Source organism: Notothenia rossii, assembly GCF_949606895.1.
Source record: "Notothenia rossii genome assembly, chromosome: 7".
NCBI lineage: Eukaryota > Metazoa > Chordata > Actinopteri > Perciformes > Nototheniidae > Notothenia > Notothenia rossii.
Genome location: NC_136905.1, coordinates 2,445,191 through 2,464,404, shown reverse-complemented (window position 1 = coordinate 2,464,404; position 19,214 = coordinate 2,445,191). Strand labels below are relative to the sequence as shown.

General features: G+C 40.8%; 1 protein-coding gene across 5 annotated transcripts in view; it reads right to left on the bottom strand.

Annotated features, from left to right (window-relative positions):
* The window catches only part of atp2c1 (ATPase secretory pathway Ca2+ transporting 1), a 57,975-nt gene that overhangs the window by 19,621 nt on the left and 19,140 nt on the right, over nt 1–19,214 (bottom strand). For 4 of the 5 annotated variants that reach the window (XM_079693095.1, XM_079693094.1, XM_079693097.1 and 1 more), the window contains exons 4-12: nt 14,264–14,353; nt 13,651–13,686; nt 10,636–10,697; nt 10,396–10,504; nt 6,474–6,629; nt 5,476–5,544; nt 1,785–1,860; nt 981–1,047; nt 56–180 (exon numbers count right to left, since the gene is read on the bottom strand). In XM_079693095.1, the coding sequence (XP_079549221.1) occupies nt 56–180; nt 981–1,047; nt 1,785–1,860; nt 5,476–5,544; nt 6,474–6,629; nt 10,396–10,504; nt 10,636–10,697; nt 13,651–13,686; nt 14,264–14,353 (790 nt within the window). Of the gene's footprint in view, nt 1–55; nt 181–980; nt 1,048–1,784; nt 1,861–5,475; nt 5,545–6,473; nt 6,630–10,395; nt 10,505–10,635; nt 10,698–13,650; nt 13,687–14,263; nt 14,354–17,558; nt 17,588–19,214 lie in introns of those variants that run through there. The other variant, XM_079693098.1, reaches the window with a different exon arrangement.

Genomic DNA, 19,214 nt, shown 5'->3' with positions numbered 1-19,214 from the left:
ACAACGTTACAGCCAACAGGAAGTAAAAGACGCTCACACATCTTGATCAACGTACCCAGAGTCTCCACGATGGGGAGTTTTTTGATGATGGCTCTCTTCTTCACCATGCGCATCACACCGAGCGCCAGCGTCACCGTCACCACGATCGGTAAACCTTCAGGGATCGCCGCCACCGCCAGACTGAAGGAGAGGAGAACAATCAATATTTAATGGTGGGCTTTGTACTAAGAGATTCCCCTCGGTGTTTTCAAACAAATCGCAAAAAACAAATCTGCAAACGTATCCCCATAGCAACGAATGGGAAATCGACATAAACAGAGCTCAAAATCATCAAACTTTGAGGTCATACTGCTTCGTCATACTTTAACGGAGAAATACGATTTAGAGTTTAAACATCTCTCCACACTCTCAACTTTGTTGGACTGAAATGTTTTTTTGACAGATTGAACGGTTTTCCTAAAATCCCAGTTTAAGTGTGTTTCAGATTCTATAATGGCTGTGGATGGGACGGAATGTTCAGAGTGATGACATCATCCCTAGAGTGTAAAGGGCTTTAAAAACTCCTGAAAAAACGATCTTAAACCTGCTCTAAATCCCATAATATTCACTCTTTTCACATAATCTTAGATGATTTCAGTAGCAGCGTTAGTCAGCGTTATCTCGAGGTCTTCATTATATCAAATCGACACACAAATCTGACCCAAAAGTGCCATCGAGTGACAAAAACTCCAACTGCCTCGCTCATTGACAGGTCACCACGGTAACCCTGTTGCTGGGCAGACTGGGGTGACATCACCAGAGCAGACACTCCCAAAATCACACGGAGAAGAAGATTGATTTTTCTAACAGTTAAGAATAAAAACGAAGATGTAAAAATAGGATCAAAAACATATATAGATACAAAACACATTAAAGTCACATTTGTGTGTAATATAGAGTCTTTGTGAATATACAGTATATTGATGTAGAGATCCAGCTACCTGACTCCGATGGTGAACATGTCGAGGAGCTTCTTCCCCTGCAGCCAGCCCACCAGCATGATCACTCCTGCACACACAATATAAAACAACTTTACACACACAGTATAAAACAACTTTACACACACAGTATAAAACAACTTTACACACACAATATAAAACAACTTTACACACACAATATAAAACAACTTTACACACACAATATAAAACAACTTTACACACACAATATAAAACAACTTTACACACAACACACATAATTTACTCGATTATTTATAATGCGGAGGCGCTTTATCCCGGGTGGAATTGGGTTTTGTAGATCCACTTTAGAATCAAAATTAAAAGATTAATTAAGAAAAAAAAAAAAAAAATGTATTTATACGAACATAAGAAGTAAAAAATGTGCAATAAAATATATTTAATTGGGAAAAAAAGTATGTAAAAATGTGAAGTTTACATAAAAATTACCAATAAAAGATCGAAATAAATACAAATATATTTTATTCTGAACATAAGTAAAAAGATAATAATTTGCAATAAATTAATATTAAATTAAATAAACACAATTATATAATATTAAAAACGTAAAGAATGTGTAAAAAAAAGATCAAATTAAATAAAAATATGTATATTAAATGTCCAATAAAATGTCAATAATAAATGTACATCAACCAAAGAAGTTAAAGTAAAATGTCCAATAAAAGATATTTGTATAAACATAAGGAGTTGAAGTGAGCGTGTGCAGATTGAACTACAGTTTGTATTTAATATTCAAATGAAGGTTCAAACAGCACTCAAGAAGAAACACACCAATGATCCCGAAGGAGTAGAGCGACAGCTGCTTCCCAAGCAGGTCCATGCTCTTCTGCAGCGGGGTTTTAGGAGCCTGGAAACAAATGAATCACAGAATTTAATAAAGTGTTCACGAGCCGGTGCAACTACTCAAACTGTTGCTAATTAGTGGTAATGAAGATAAAACAAATTATAAGTAAGTTGAGATTGTTTTGTCAACGAATCACAATATTTTGTACCTCTTTTTATGCTTACGAATTAAGATCAAGTGAATGTGTAACTATAAATAATAATAATAATAATAATACACTTTATTTATACAGCACCTCTCATGCTTGACGCAGCCCAAAGTGCTTTACAGAGTATGACAGGAAATGACCAAAACAACGTTAAGCGTAAGCAACGGAATAAACAACGTTACGAGGAAGTAGCCGAGAAACAACGTTACGATGAATTAACCGAGAAACAACGTTACGAGGAAGTAGCCGAGAAACAACGTTAAGATGAAGTAACCGAGAAACAACGTTACGATGAAGTAACAGAAAAACAACGTTACCAGGAAGTAACGGAGAAAACAGCGTTATTAGGAAGTAACAGAGAAAACAACGTTACGATGAAGTAGCCGAGAAATAACGTTGTAAGGAATTAACCGAGAAAAAAGCGTGTAACGGGGAAAACAGCGTGTAACGGAGAAAACTACGTTCTGAGGAAGTAACGGAGAAAACAGCATTAAAGATGAAGTAGAGGGACATAATTAAAAACAAGGTCTAAACAAACCGAAAGAGTTGAATCACTGAACCATAACACAATAAAACATGAGCAGTGATACTAAAAAACTACAATTAAAACATTGTTTATGAATAACAACAACGAGACGAACTCCATTACCCACAATCCTTCAGTGTAACAGTTTTCTCAAAATCTACTATGGCGGCTCTTTTGGAAACGTACTCTGAAGTATTATTTGAATTATTTAAAGGATTAAAGTAACGTGTTATGGCAGGAAAGTTCAATAAGGTGTATTTCTGGTATATTCATTTTAAATGTCACCTTATATAGAATGTGTGTTAAACTTGTGATTCTGCATTGAGTGACTTCTGCCTAGCAGATACCAAGAAGAGGCCCCGAGGGTCTTAACTATCAATAGTCCTTGCAATTAACAGGGGAATTCCCAGATACATGTTCAGATAATGTAGTTAAAGTCTTGTTAAAGTTAATGATTTGTTTCCTGTAGACCCATAAAGAGGCCTTGGGAATTAGGCCACACAGTTTGCTTTTGTTTCTGTTGCCATGTGGGCGCGTGAAAGATGCTTTCGGGCTGTCGCAGCAGCTCGAAGGGGATTGCTGCTCAAATGATAACTGTGTGTGTTTTATTTGATTTCTCTGTTTATTCTTTCATGTGTGGGTACTACATCGCTACAAACATGGTGGAGGAATGAGCTTAAACATGTTTTATTACTCTGTATGAACAGAGAGCAGTTCTGCATTCCAGTAGATTGGAAGAGCTAGGGGAGGGGGCATTCTTCTAAAAGATCTCCAGCATGTCAAATATTAGGGCAGTCTACATGATAAATATATGTGTGTGTTTAATTACTTTGGATCAAGAATAGCAGTCGTGTTTTCCTCGGTATTGTGGATATTAAGGTAACTCACATATGATATTTGTATAATCCAACTATATCTTAAAAGATGCCAAGAGGAGGTGAAACCAAATGTGCTTTAACAACTGAGGGGGGGGATAGGATAGAAACTCTATGCAAGAATGCGGAACAATAAAATCCAGATGGGGCTGTTTTGCTTCAAACTTAAGGGTCGCCTCTGGCTCGAGCTGATTGGGTACGACAGGCCATGTGTTGGTCTCTCCCAATGAGATGACCTCTGGGGGAAGCATCCACACACCTCCTCCTGGGTTTTTAGTATGACAGCCTGTGTTTCCTTTGGCTCGCTCTCTTTTCCTCATGCTTACCAAGGGGTAAGACCTCTCCCAGCGTGAGGACCAGAGCAGATTATTGTTTAACCCTTATCCTGGCTGCTTTGAATATTTCCTTCTTTTAAAAATAAACTCGTAGAGGAACACGCGGAGCAGAGGTTCTGCCCCAACAACTCTTATTCTACGAAACAGCAAAATGTGTGTTTCTGAAAACATTTGAGACGCGAAATAAAATGGGGACATTGTAATGTTTTTTATGGTGTTCCCTCTCCCCTAGTGTCTTCTGTAGGTTTCAGTGCATGTAAATGGCTCATTTCTTTACTTCCGGAACATGGTGACATCACTACGGAACACTCAAGCTCCTATTGGCTAGCGCTCCAACACATTGTACGTGATACGGGCTAAGGGGGCGGGACATCTCCAAACGGGTGACCAATCACAACAGAGCCGGCCAGCTAACCAATCAGAACTCTGAGGCGTTTCGCTGCGATCAATTTCTTTGCACTTCAGTTGACTGTAATCTATATCCACCTGTAGCACAGTGTTCAGATGTCTCCCCTATAAAACACTTTTCTGGAACAATGGCTTCCTGTTTTTACAGGAGCTGTGAGACGTTGGTCTTGCCCCTAAAGGGAAATACGTTGTAATGACAGGCAGAGTATTTTCTTACAGCAGGAGTCACTTTTAGTCTCTGAAATAAATACATTAAAACACAATGAAGTTACTTTTCTCTCCAGTCTTTGTTCTGCACACACATCTGATTAGAAACCTGGATATATTTCAAGGGGCCCTTCAGGTGGATATCAGTATGTAGTGTCTCTACTTTAAAGAGTCCTCTCCTGCTGATGTTCAGGTGTATATCAGTATGTAGTGTCTCTACTTTAAAGAGTCCTCTCCTGCTGATGTTCAGGTGTATATCAGTATGTAGTGTCTCTACTTTAAAGAGTCCTCTCCTGCTGATGTTCAGGTGTATATCAGTATGTAGTGTCTCTACTTTAAAGAGTCCTCTCCTGCTGATGTTCAGGTGTAGATCAGTATGTAGTGTCTCTACTTTAAAGAGTCCTCTCCTGCTGATGTTCAGGTGTATATCAGTATGTAGTGTCTCTACTTTAAAGAGTCCTCTCCTGCTGATGTTCAGGTGTATATCAGTATGTAGTGTCTCTACTTTAAAGAGTCCTCTCCTGCTGATGTTCAGGTGTATATCAGTATGTAGTGTCTCTACTTTAAAGAGTCCTCTCCTGCTGATGTTCAGGTGTATATCAGTATGTAGTGTCTCTACTTTAAAGAGTCCTCTCCTGCTGATGTTCAGGTGTATATCAGTATGTAGTGTCTCTACTTTAAAGAGTCCTCTCCTGCTGATGTTCAGGTGTATATCAGTATGTAGTGTCTCTACTTTAAAGAGTCCTCTCCTGCTGATGTTCAGGTGTATATCAGTATGTAGTGTCTCTACTTTAAAGAGTTCTCTCCTGCTGATGTTCAGGTGTATATCAGTATGTAGTGTCTCTACTTTAAAGAGTTCTCTCCTGCTGATGTTCAGGTGTATATCAGTATGTAGTGTCTCTACTTTAAAGAGTCCTCTCCTGCTGATGTTCAGGTGTATATCAGTATGTGGTGTCTCTACTTTAAAGAGTCCTCTCCTGCTGATGTTCAGGTGTATATCAGTATGTAGTGTCTCTACTTTAAAGAGTCCTCTCCTGCTGATGTTCAGGTGTATATCAGTATGTAGTGTCTCTACTTTAAAGAGTCCTCTCCTGCTGATGTTCAGTCAGGATAACGTACCTCTTCTGCTTGCATCATCTTGAAAACTTCCCCAAACTCTGAATTCTCTCCGGTCCCGATCACAATGCCCTGAAAACAAAAAATCAGAAGTGTTTATGTTTCTGTAGCGCTCTGGTCACCGCGTGGTCAGACTGAACCACCACACAGACTGGAAAACCCCTGGTGTGCAATAACACTGTCTGGAAACTGGTGCAGATTTTCACTTTTTCACCCTAAAAAATGGACGTTGTCAACATTATTTTTACTGTAATGTGAGATGTTAGTTTAAAGATCTCCTACCATGCAAAATGCACTTTTGGATGTCTTTTCTACATCAACATGTGTCCCCGGTGTGTCCCCGGTGTGTCCCCGGTGTGTCAGGGAACTCACTAAGTGTCAGAAAATAAACCCATCTCTCTTTTCCTCCGTACCCACATCTCTAAAAACGGGGGAACAACGGAGCTGATCCAGATTGGCGTCCGATATGACGTAATATCTGAAATGTGGGCGGGCTTTAAACCCACGGGCCAATCAGAAACGTTGCTATCAGAAACAATGAGACGTGTTCTGGAAGTAGTATGGTCTGTGTTGACATTAGCATGCTAACACTCATTTAGCATGTGTAAAGAAGCAAGAAATAAAAAGGAACTCACCTTTGAGAGTTTGAGCTCCATACTGTTTCAGAAATAATCCTTGATGTGGTTTGGATTATAATATGGCAGCATTTAGCTGTATCCGACCCATAATATATGCCTACAAATAGGAGACCTTTAAATTATTTGTAAAATGATAAGTTTATTGATAAATGTACTAGTATGTATGGTTTATACATCTGTTTCTGATTTATTTTTTGTTTATTGTTAGTGTGCTAGGCTTTATGAGATGTTTTAATGTTGGTTGATTGCTATGCGTGTTCCTGACTGGGGACTGCAGATGGAAATGAGCTTTTAGCTATAATCTGACATATAGCATAGTCCTTGTTCAATAAAGATATATATAATAATAATAATAATAAGTACCTTGGCCCGGCCGCAGCGCACCAGTGTCCCCATGAAGGCGATGTTGCTGCGGGACGCGATGTCTCCGTTGGAGGAGGCCGGCTGGGGGAGGGTGGACTTGGAGCAGGGAGACGTCTCCCCCGTCAGACTGGACTCATCCACACACAGGTCTGACGCCTGAGGGGAGACAGAGGGGTCAATAAACACTCTCAAATACAGGGGTGCAGGGATGTGGTATTTCTGTGTTGGTCCTTGAGGGCAGCATCTCCCTGGACCAAAGGGATTTCTCCATGGGATGGTCACATGACTTCACGTCACCACCACTAAGCTAAAGGTGGCTAATGTTGGGCTTTAAAGGAACTACAGCACGGTCACATGACTTCACGTCACCACCGCTAAGCTAAAGGAGGCTAATGTTGGGCTATAAAGGAACTACAGCACGGTCACATGACTTCACGTCACCACCGCTAAGCTAAAGGAGGCTAATGTTGGGCTATAAAGGAACTACAGCACGGTCACATGACTTCACGTCACCACCGCTAAGCTAAAGGTGGCTAATGTTGGGCTATAAAGGAACTACAGCACGGTCACATGACTTCACGTCACCACCGCTAAGCTAAAGGAGGCTAATGTTGGGCTATAAAGGAACTACAGCACGGTCACATGACTTCACGTCACCACCGCTAAGCTAAAGGAGGCTAATGTTGGGCTATAAAGGAACTACAGCACGGTCACATGACTTCACATCACTACCGCTAAGCTAAAGGTGGCTAATGTTGGGCTATAAAGGAACTACAGCACGGTCACATGACTTCACGTTACCACCGCTAAGCTAAAGGAGGCTAATGTTGGGCTATAAAGGAACTACAGCACGGTCACATGACTTCACGTCACCACCGCTAAGCTAAAGGTGGCTAATGTTGGGCTATAAAGGAACTACAGCACGGTCACATGACTTCACGTCACCACCGCTAAGCTAAAGGAGGCTAATGTTGGGCTATAAAGGAACTACAGCACGGTCACATGACTTCACGTCACCACCGCTAAGCTAAAGGTGGCTAATGTTGGGCTATAAAGGAACGACAGCACGGTCACATGACTTCACGTCACCACCGCTAAGCTAAAGGAGGCTAATGTTGGGCTATAAAGGAACTACAGCACGGTCACATGACTTCACTTCACCACCGCTAAGCTAAAGGCGGCTAATGTTGGGCTATAAAGGAACTACAGCACGGTCACATGACTTCACGTCACCACCGCTAAGCTAAAGGAGGCTAATGTTGGGCTATAAAGGAACTACAGCACGGTCACATGACTTCACCTCACCACCGCTAAGCTAAAGGAGGCTAATGTTGGGCTATAAAGGAACTACAGCACGGTCACATGACTTCAGGTCACCACCGCTAAGCTAAAGGTGGCTAATGTTGGGCTTCATGACGTTTAGTCGTCTCATTTAGATACTTGTTAGTAACCTCTGTTTCTAAATCCACCAGTGGGGTATTTACTGAAGTATGTTATGAGGTAGAACAAAAGGTTAAACTCTCTTCAACTTGTGTTAACCACAGACCTCATTTCAGGCTAAAAAACTAAAACAATGCTGACTCATTTCAGAATTAAATGACCATTCCTGCACCATGCTATGAGCTTTGAGTAAGCTCCCTTTTTTCACTGATCTGTACTGAGCTAACTGATCTAACTGATCTAACTGAGCTAACTGATCTAACTGATCTAACTGATCTAACTGAGTTAACTGAGCTAACTGAGCTAACTGATCTAACTGAGCTAACTGAGCTAACTGATCTAACTGAGCTAACTGATCTAACTGAGTTAACTGAGCTAACTGAGCTAACTGATCTAACTGAGCTAACTGAGCTAACTGAGCTAACTGATCTAACTGAGCTAACTGATCTAACTGAGCTAACTGATCTAACTGAGCTAACTGAGGTAACTGATCTAACTGAGCTAACTGAGCTAACTGAGGTAACTGAGCTAACTGAGCTAACTGAGCTAACTGATCTAACTGATGTAACTGAGCTAACTGAGCTAACTGATCTAACTGAGGTAACTGATCTAACTGATCTAACTGAGCTAACTGATCTAACTGAGCTAACTGAGGTAACTGATCTAACTGAGCTAACTGAGCTAACTGATCTAACTGAGCTAACTGATCTAACTGATCTAACTGAGCTAACTGAGCTAACTGATCTAACTGAGCTAACTGATCTAACTGAGGTAACTGAGCTAACTGAGCTAACTGATCTAACTGAGCTAACTGAGCTAACTGATCTAACTGATGTAACTGAGCTAACTGAGCTAACTGATCTAACTGAGCTAACTGATCTAACTGAGCTAACTGAGGTAACTGAGGTAACTGATCTAACTGATCTAACTGATCTAACTGAGCTAACTGATCTAACTGATCTAACTGAGCTAACTGATCTAACTGAGCTAACTGAGCTAACTGAGCTAACTGAGGTAACTGAGGTAACTGAGGTAACTGAGCTAACTGAGGTAACTGAGCTAACTGATCTAGCTGATCTAACTGAGCTAACTGATCTAACTGATCTAACTGAGGTAACTGAGGTAACTGAGCTAACTGATCTAACTGATCTAACTGATCTAACTGAGGTAACTGAGGTAACTGAGGTAACTGAGGTAACTGAGGTAACTGAGCTAACTGATCTAGCTGAGTTAACTGAGCTAACTGATCTAACTGATCTAACTGATCTAACTGAGCTAACTGATCTAACTGATCTAACTGATCTAACTGAGCTAACTGATCTAACTGATCTAACTGAGGTAACTGAGGTAACTGAGGTAACTGAGCTAACTGAGCTAACTGAGCTAACTGAGCTAACTGATCTAACTGATCTAACTGATCTAACTGAGCTAACTGAGGTAACTGAGCTAACTGATCTAACTGAGGTAACTGAGGTAACTGAGCTAACTGATCTAACTGAGGTAACTGAGGTAACTGAGCTAACTGATCTAGCTGATCTAACTGAGCTAACTGATCTAACTGATCTAACTGAGGTAACTGAGGTAACTGAGCTAACTGAGCTAACTGATCTAACTGATCTAACTGATCTAACTGAGGTAACTGAGGTAACTGAGGTAACTGAGGTAACTGAGGTAACTGAGCTAACTGATCTAGCTGAGTTAACTGAGCTAACTGATCTAACTGAGGTAACTGAGCTAACTGATCTAACTGAGGTAACTGATCTAACTGAGCTAACTGAGGTAACTGAGCTAACTGAGGTAACTGAGCTAACTGAGGTAACTGAGCTAACTGATCTAACTGAGGTAACTGAGCTAACTGATCTAGCTGAGGTAACTGAGCTAACTGATCTAACTGAGGTAACTGAGCTAACTGATCTAACTGAGGTAACTGATCTAACTGAGCTAACTGAGGTAACTGAGCTAACTGAGGTAACTGAGCTAACTGAGGTAACTGAGCTAACTGATCTAACTGAGGTAACTGAGCTAACTGATCTAACTGATCTAACTGAGGTAACTGATCTAACTGAGCTAACTGAGGTAACTGAGCTAACTGATCTAACTGAGCTAACTGATCTAACTGAGGTAACTGATCTAACTGATCTAACTGATCTAACTGATCTAACTGATCTAACTGATCTAGCTGAGGTAACTGAGCTAACTGATCTAACTGAGCTAACTGAGGTAACTGAGCTAACTGATCTAACTGAGGTAACTGAGCTAACTGTGGTAACTGAGCCCAAACAGTGGATATTTTGTCTCTTTGTTCACTGCTAAATTATTCCAGGAACTCTGACTGAGAGCTTCCAGTTAGATATCAATTCCTTAGGGGGAGAGAATGGAAACCGCAAATGAAAACACAATATATGTTTGTACTTGAGTGTGTGTGTGTGTGTGTGTGTGTGTGTGTGTGTGTGTGTGTGTGTGTGTGTGTGTGTGTGTGTACCTCCACCAAGCGCAGGTCTGCAGGGACCCTCTCCCCCACCGACAGACACACGGTGTCTCCAGGAACCAGCTCTCGGGCCAGACGGTGCTCCAGGTTCCCCTCCCTGATGCTGAGACAGGATTCAAACACAACTTTATTTACAGCAAAGAAGAAGAAGTAGAACAACAACAACAACAACAACAACAAGTACAATAAGTAGTAGAAGTAGAGGAGGGAGAAGGACAAGGATTGAACTCTCACCAGTGACATTCTGGAGGAACCAGCTTCCCCAGTTCTTCTAGAGACTTCTCTGAGCGATACTCCTACAAACAACACCCAACAAAAACAACATGAACTCAGAACAACAGTAGTCGTCAGCACAAAGGAAATACATATTGACCTTCCTCTATCACAGCGGTTCTCAAACTGTGGTCCGCGGACTGCAGGTGGTCCATGGAAAAAAGTTTAAATAAAATCCACTATTTACTATGAAGGATTTTCTGGGATCACCTCATATGTGACTTTCTCTATCGAAATCAGTCTCATTGACCCGAACACGCATTTTGAGTTGTATGCACTGTTGGAAAGAGGAGATTCCTAGCTTTCTAATGATATCAGGCAGTGGGGTAGTGGTCGTTGGGCTCATCGGACATTTATGAGAGAAAATCTCTAATGTCCGAGTGCAAGTGAATGCACCACAAGACACGAGCCTTGTAACCCCTCCCCCGGCCCGAGCGTGGAAATATGATTGGCGGCGATTTCATTTGAACTGGACGGTGCAAAACGAGAAGCATCCGGACCCAAGTACTGTACACGGAGGGAACGAGGTATTTGAAGTCTACAATGACAGAGAAGAGACTGTCAAGTTTGGCTGTAGTCAGCATTGAATCAAAACGCACTAAAGCTTTGGATCTTGATCAGTTTGTGAGGCGTTTTGCTGAACAGATGGTAATCGCCGCATCATAACAGTGATTGACAGCTGATAGGAATAATATGATTGTTAATATTATCTTATTAATTCAGACAAACATCGATGAGACAGTTCATTAATGTACTTATCGCAGCAGTCTGCATAGATTTGGTACCCCTGGTCCAAGAGTGAAACAAACTAATTCAGTTATTGGTCAGTTAAAATGCATTCAATTAGGCCTATGTCTGCCATCTTATTTCTATTTAAGGCTTTACTGATGGGACACAATAATGTCACCTATATTATTTATTTAAAATGTCAATATTTTGGCTTTCCAAGTTAACATTGATTGATATGACTGCGATTAAATCAGCATATACTTCTGCCAGGGGATGCCACCCCTCAAAATCTCCTGCCACCCCATGAATATGTTTCTAGATCCACCCTGGCCCTGAGTAGGTTATATTTTTTGTTTTGTTTATTTAATAAGTGAATTTCAGGACAACTTCGGGAATTTTTTAGATTTAAATAGATTTTGAAAGTGGAGAAAGGGAGAGAGAGAGAAGCAGCGCTGTCTGCTTGGTTGCAATACTGTAGCTCAAGCCTTTATGCAACTTAGGCCTATACATTGTTTATGTTACTGATGTGCCGGTGTGTCCATGGTTCTGAGTCTGTGTGTGTTGAGCGCAGCACCGTCTGCTTTTTGCAGTGCAGTAACTAAAGTAGGACTAAGCATAGCGGTAGTTTTTTGTAGACCTGTCTGCCCGTGCGCACTTGTGGCATTGTTTGGGATGACCTAATTAAAATACCGTCCGCCGTCCTCTGAGAAACATACTCAACGCAGACAGACACCGGTCACAAAAGTATCAGATAGGCTTCAATTTACTTTTGATTGTCTATAATGAACTATAAAACAATATCTCCGTTTTAACACTAAGTTTATATATGTACTTATTTTTAGGGTATATGAGGTGGTCCGCGAAAATCCTTGATAATAAATAGTGGTCCGCATAAACAAAAAGTTGGAGAACCCCTTCTCTATCATGAACCTCACAAACTGGTTTGACTGGATCTCCCTGACCTCTCCTCTGAAACACGTCAGCAGTCTCCTGTTCCCTCAGCGCTGCTTTACACTGACATCATTCATCTAATCACTTCTAAGGTCCTGCAAATATTATTTACTCAGATCTTGTTCTTGAGTAAAAGTAGAAGTACTCAGATCGTGTACTTGAGTAAAAGTAGAAGTATTCAGATCTTGTACTTAGTAAAAGTAGAAGTACTCAGGTCTTGTACTTGAGTAAAAGTAGAAGTACTCAGATCTTGTTCTTGAGTAAAAGTAGAAGTACTCAGATCGTGTACTTGAGTAAAAGTAGAAGTATTCAGATCTTGTACTTAGTAAAAGTAGAAGTACTCATATCTTGTACTTAGTAAAAGTAGAAGTACTCAGGTCTTGTACTTGAGTAAAAGTAGAAGTACTCAGATCTTGTACTTGAGTAAAAGTAGAAGTACTCAGATCTTGTACTTAGTAAAAGTAGAAGTACTCAGGTCTTGTACTTGAGTAAAAGTAGAAGTACTCATATCTTGTACTTAGTAAAAGTAGAAGTACTCAGGTTTTGTACTTGAGTAAAAGTAGAAGTACTCAGATCTTGTACTTGAGTAAAAGTAGAAGTACTCAGATCTTGTACTTTAGTAAAAGTAGAAGTACTCAGTTCTTGTTCTTGAGTAAAAGTAGAAGTACTCAGTTCTTGTTCTTGAGTAAAAGTAGAAGTATTCAGATCTTGTTCTTGAGTAAAAGTAGAAGTACTCAGATCTTGTACTTGAGTAAAAGTAGAAGTACCAGAGTGTAGGAATACTCTGTTACAGTAAAAGTCCTACACTCAAAATGTTACTCAAGTGAAAGAATAAAAGTATTCTCATCAAAATATAGTGAAAGACAGTAAAACTAGTCATTGTGCAGATTGGTCCATTTCAGAATAATAGATATGATATGTTTTATAATGATTGATCATGAAAGTGTTCTCAAAGCTGCTAAAGGTGCAGCTAGTTTGAATGACTTTGTATACTGCAGGGTAGCTGGTGGATTTACTCCAGGTGGAACTAAAGTCTGATTCAACACTTGATTATATTTCACATCATTCATCCACATCTGAGAAGTAACTAAAGGGATTAAATACATGTAGTGAAGTAGAAGTACACCATGTACCTCTGAACTGTAGAGGAGTAGAAGTACACAGTACCTCAAAATGGTACTTTGAGTAAATGTACTTAGTTACTTCCCACTCTGACCTTCATTGTGTTTTCATTGGCTTTAAATATTCTGACGTGTTTGGAATGAGTCACATGTTGGAGGTGAATCAGAAACTCACCTGGACGAAGGCGACCGTCACCACGATGATGATGGCCTGAGGACACACACAAACACACACACCTGAGTTTTCAAATTCCTCGCACGTGTCAACCTACCTGGTGATAAACCTGATTCTGAAAAGATGCTTGCTTTTGGTGAATTTAGAGGAAATTACTAGACCAGTTTTTTTTTTCAGAATTTGACTATTTTACTCAATATTTGACTTTTTCTCAGAATTAGTTTTTTTCTCAGAATTTGTTTTTTTACTCAAAATGTCGTTTATTACTCAGAATTTTTTAGTATTTGACTTTTTTCTATTTCAATGTAAATACTGCTATATTTTTTATTATTTTTTAATGTTATTATAGTTTTATTAAAATAGTTCTCCATGTCTTTAATTCATGTTTTACTTTGATGTATGCACCATGACACCAAGTCCTCGTGCGTATCAACCCACCTGGTGATAAACCTGTTTCTGATTGTGACACAAATGTAATTTCTATGAAGGACTTCACAAAGCCCGCAGGTGTCAGGTGTCTCCAGGGCGGGGGAACTAAAAGAAAGGAAGCAGGACGTGTGTGTGTGTGGAGGTGTAACTTAAGGAGGTGTGTGTGTGTGGAAGTGTAACTCACCACCGTGATGCTGATGGCGTCATCGAACTGCCTCATCAGGATGCTGATGACGGCCGAGGCCAGCAGCAGCAGGATGAGAGGATCTTTGAACTGCAGGGAGGGACACCGTGAGAAGCAACACAGACACATCACAACTAAGTCTGTGTTCAAAGAGGCCCGACTCTGCGTCCCTGAAGTGTGTTCTATAGGTTTTAGTGCATGTAAAGGGTCTGCAGAGGCTAAAGTCACTGTGAGTTGTTCACCCTCACACGGTCCCCACAAAGACATGAGTACAAAGAGACGTGTGTGTGTTTCGGTACAACTAAAAGAGTCTTGTGTTCTAACAGGCTTGATTCCCTGTACTGAAGAGAAAAGCAGACATCTGAAGGTTTCTATGAGTGAAAGCTGCTAAAAAACGTCTCCTCTCCTGCTGTATGTTAGGGTTGTACCCGAATATTCGTTCGTTGGAGTACTATTCGGGTTTCAATTTCGTTATTCGGATATTCATTCTTTTTTTTTCTTCTTTTTTTTTCTTGAATTTATTGAAGTCTTCAATATCAACGCTTGTGCCTCTTCGGGGGGTGCTCACACTTAACCATAAACGTTATCGTTGACTTTCCCCGTCTTTATATGTAGATATGACTTTTGATATGATAACAACTTCCTGTCAACAGCGCTAACTCTCCTTCAAAATAAAAGCATGTCCATACAAAATAGGAAGCCGAGCCAAATTACACTTAAGACATATACAACTGCAACGAAAGTAAACACAATGCAATATCCTATTTCAAAGAACACAAGTTGGGTTATATGCATAAACAAATAACAAAACTATAACACAAGAATACTGCGGAGCAGGGATGGGCAACTTTGATGGTGGTGGGGGCCACATAATTGATGTACTGGCCACCAGGGGGCCGCAGATTCACTTGGAACACACACAAAAATTCCATGTGTTGTATGTAATTATTAACAAATATACTAAGTCTGACATCTTCATTGACATTTTACAAAAAATGGGAACATCCTCTAATAAGCTCACTAAACAAATATCAGTTCACAGAAATGTTATTTCATTTTTACAAGTGGCATGTTTGTAAAGAACAGGTTATTAAACAGTGGAATAAAACTATTTTAAACTATTGGAAAGCACGGAAAATGTGTGTGTATTGAGATTAACCATTAAGATGACATACACATGAAGTCATGAACACTAACCCAGATATTAGTTGTCTAACTTGAACCTAAAACACTTGTAGCCAGTCTCTGCATTCCCCTTATTCCACAATAAGGGGAGTGTCCACACAGACACCTTTCAGCCCGCACTCTGTTCCTCAGCGCCACTCCCCCTCCCTCCCGCTGACATTATGAGTGAAAAGCATAGTAATCATAGATAACACGGCAGGGTCCGTGACAGTTTGTTTTCATCTGATTTCAAATAAACAAAGTGTTGGTTTTAAGAATATTAAACTTGTTTCACCAAATTCAGATGAGAAATGCAACTTTGAAGCTTGTAAAGGCATAATTACAAGAGGCAACTTAACGTCACAGCAGGCATAGCAACAGCCGGTGCTTCTTGTGAGGGTTGCCCCGGGAAACAAACACAATACACACAAATGCCTCACAGATTATTTCGCGGTATTTGAAATCATGTACGCGGCTCGCGACCTAACTAGGAGTCTAGTGGACGGTATCAGTACTTTTATGTTATTTTAATTAATTACGTTGTTTATAAATTAATCTGAGGGCCGCAAAAAGAGGAGTGCGAATGCGGCCCCCGGACCGCCATTTGCCCATCCCTGCTGTAGAATGACAAAATGAATGCCATGAATAAACCGAAATACACGTGTTGAAGCGGTTCGCTGCTGATTACTACCACCCCCCCCCGCACGGATCGAATATTCGCTGCTGATTACTACCGAATATCCAGAGCCCGAAAAATGGTATTGGGGACAGCCCTACTGTAGATATATTTATATTGAACCTCAGGGTTGTCTGCCTCCTCTCAGCTTTCCTCTCGTCAGAGTTCATGGGGACAAAACAGACGAGCAACAAATCTCCCTTCAGGCCGCTTTGACTGTTTGACATCCAAAGTCTGACTGAAGGAGTCCTGCGGAGGGTTTTCACTGCTGTTATGACTATCGGTCACTTTCCCCAAAGCTCTTTCCAAAACCCACTAATAACTGGACTTTATTCTCAGGGTGGTCTATAGGTTTGTGTGCATGTAAAGGGTCTGCAGAGGCTAACATCCCTGTGAGTGTTTCACCCTCACGAAGACAGGAGTACAAAAGACGTGTGTTTCTGCACAACTAAGAAAGTCTGTGTTCAAAGAGATTCTGTTTTCCTTTAGTGCGTTTGCAGACCACGGAGAACACGTATCAGTCTGTGTTTTCTAAATTGGGGTTTTCTATTTTGTTTTAAAATGTTTAAATCGTGTGTGAGAGTTTTTCAGTCTGTGGCTTTAAGGATGCTTTTATTGTCTCGTGTTTTTACATTAGTTTTTTTGTCCTATCGGTTTTGTCCAAATGTATTTATGCTGCTTTTTATATATTCATTGGATTGCATAGTGTGTTCTATAGGTTTGTGTGCATGTAAAGGGTCTGCAGAGGCTAACATCTGAGTTTTTCACTCTCACAGCGTCCCCACAAAGACAGGAGTGTACAACTAAAAGAGTCTGTGTCCTCTAAAGCAGGGGGGTCAAACTCAATTTCATCGAGGGCCACATCAGCATTATGGCTGCACTCAAAGGGCCGGTTGTAACTTTAAGACTATATAAATATACATATATAAATATATAATATATATTAAATCATGTATTATATTATTGCCTCTGCATTGGATTATTATCAGATCCGCTACGTCTGAAAGCAGAAGTCGAGGGCAAACAATTGAAAGCAAATATTCAACAATTACACCCATTGTATATTCTATTCTTTGAACGCTCTTGCGGGGCCACATCAAATGAGGGCCTTGAGTTTGACATCCCTGCTTTAGTGTAGGTTTTAGTGCATGTAAAGGGTCTGCAGGTTTGAGTGTTTCACTCTCACACGGTCCCCACGAAGACAGGAGTACAAAAAGAGTGTTTCGGAACAACTCAAAAAGTCTGTGTTGAAAGAGTCCCGATTCCACGTCCCTGTAGTGAGTTCTATAGGTCTTTAGTGCATGTCAAGGGTCTGCAGGCTCGTATGGAGAAACTCCCTCTGCAGGGAACACAGGGATTTTAGCCTTTGCAGACCATTTACATGCACTAACACCTATAAAACAAACCACAGGATTTAGGAACATTCCCGCATTGGACAGCATTTGGAGGCGTCACCTGTGAGATGTACTTCCTCCTCACTGATGGAAAAGTCTGTGTTTAAAGAGGGCCCGACTCCGCGTCCCTGTAGTGTGTCCTATCGTCTTTAGTGCATGTAAAGGGTCTGCAGAGGCTAAGATCTCTGAGTTCTTCACCCTCACAGGGTCCCCACAAAGACAGTGTGTGAGTGTTTGGGTACATGTATAAGCGTCTTTGAGCATCAGGAAACGTATTATGATTCAGCATGCAGAAGCTGAAGCAGGCGTCACTCAGCTCTGGGGAACATGCAGGTCGACACGTCCCGATCTATTTTCAGCTCCGCATCCAAATGACCCGGTTTCCCCATCAGCCGCATGAGCAGTGAGCAGCAGGAGAACTTTAACTGTCTGTCAGAGCGGCAGGGTAACGCAGCTATCTGGACCAGTTAACGCCTTGAGTAGGTTCCTTTCTGCAGACCGTGGCACGGCGTAACGTCCACACTTCACACGTGCCCTGGGGAAATGTGGCTTTTCTAACACGTGATCTATTTCTGTTAAAAGGACATGTTTTTAAAGTGAGGAACAGATCGATTTGGGGAATTAGTGCATGTGGGATAGGTTCAAGGTTAGTTCATTTTAGAGCACATGTTAAGACACAGAGGCTTCAAAGGGCTTCACATTTAACACATAATAATTAAAAACAAAGGGATTCACAAAAAGGTCTAGAAGAATGTGTTAGAGCCATTTTCATTTTGTTATGTCTGAATGTTAGGCTTAGTAATAATATCATTAATTAATTAATCAGGTATTTGTGTGAGTCACACTATGGTTTAAAATGTATTAATTTAAGGCTCACTTATTATTTGTTATATGTGCGTCAGTATCCCGTGCATGGCTATGCCTATACTGTAGGTTGATAGGACACAGCTGATGGAGATGAGACGGGGAAACGGAAAAGTCTTTTGACCGTGTTCTTTTTGTTCTGTTTTAATTAAATTAAGTAGAAGCAAAGAAATGTGTCCTCCTGTTTCTATGCCGTCTGGACCAATCAATAAAGCTCATCTCATTCAACCACAATCTCCGCTTCATTTGTTTGGAAACAAAGAGAGGCGCGTCAGAAACCACAACCCCGATAGAGGTGGCTATTAAGACAAGGATTAAAAACGCCATCACAGAACGCTTGCAGCTAAAAGTATAATGATGAGGAACGGTGATCTCAGGACAGGACATAATACCAAAGTGAATGCAGTTCACTGATGCAGATTGTTGCACAGCTGAGCCTGAGTAAAGTCCACATTGCACGGTTCAGACGGGAGGCGTTCAGATCCTAGTTTTATTGAGCAGATAATGAATGAAACCATTTGAATGTACAGTGTGCCACGTTATCCAGAGCTCAGCATTGTTCCTGTGGTTAGGCTTCCTGTGCATAGTGTGTGAGTTGACATTGTGACAGAACAATGCCGAGCCGGCAGACATTTTATCAACGCCAGATAAAAATAGTTGAGTGGTTTCCTCCTGGAGCTGTGTGAGGAGCTTCCTGAGAACAGCAGCGACTGGAAGATTAGGAAATATAGACGGACTGTGTCTTCATCCTGCAAACTGGAGACATGTCTCAGTTTGACGGCGTGACATTGAAGGTATTTGGAAAGTGAGAACATTTAGGGAAAAGGAGGAATTTATTTAAAGAAAAGTCATG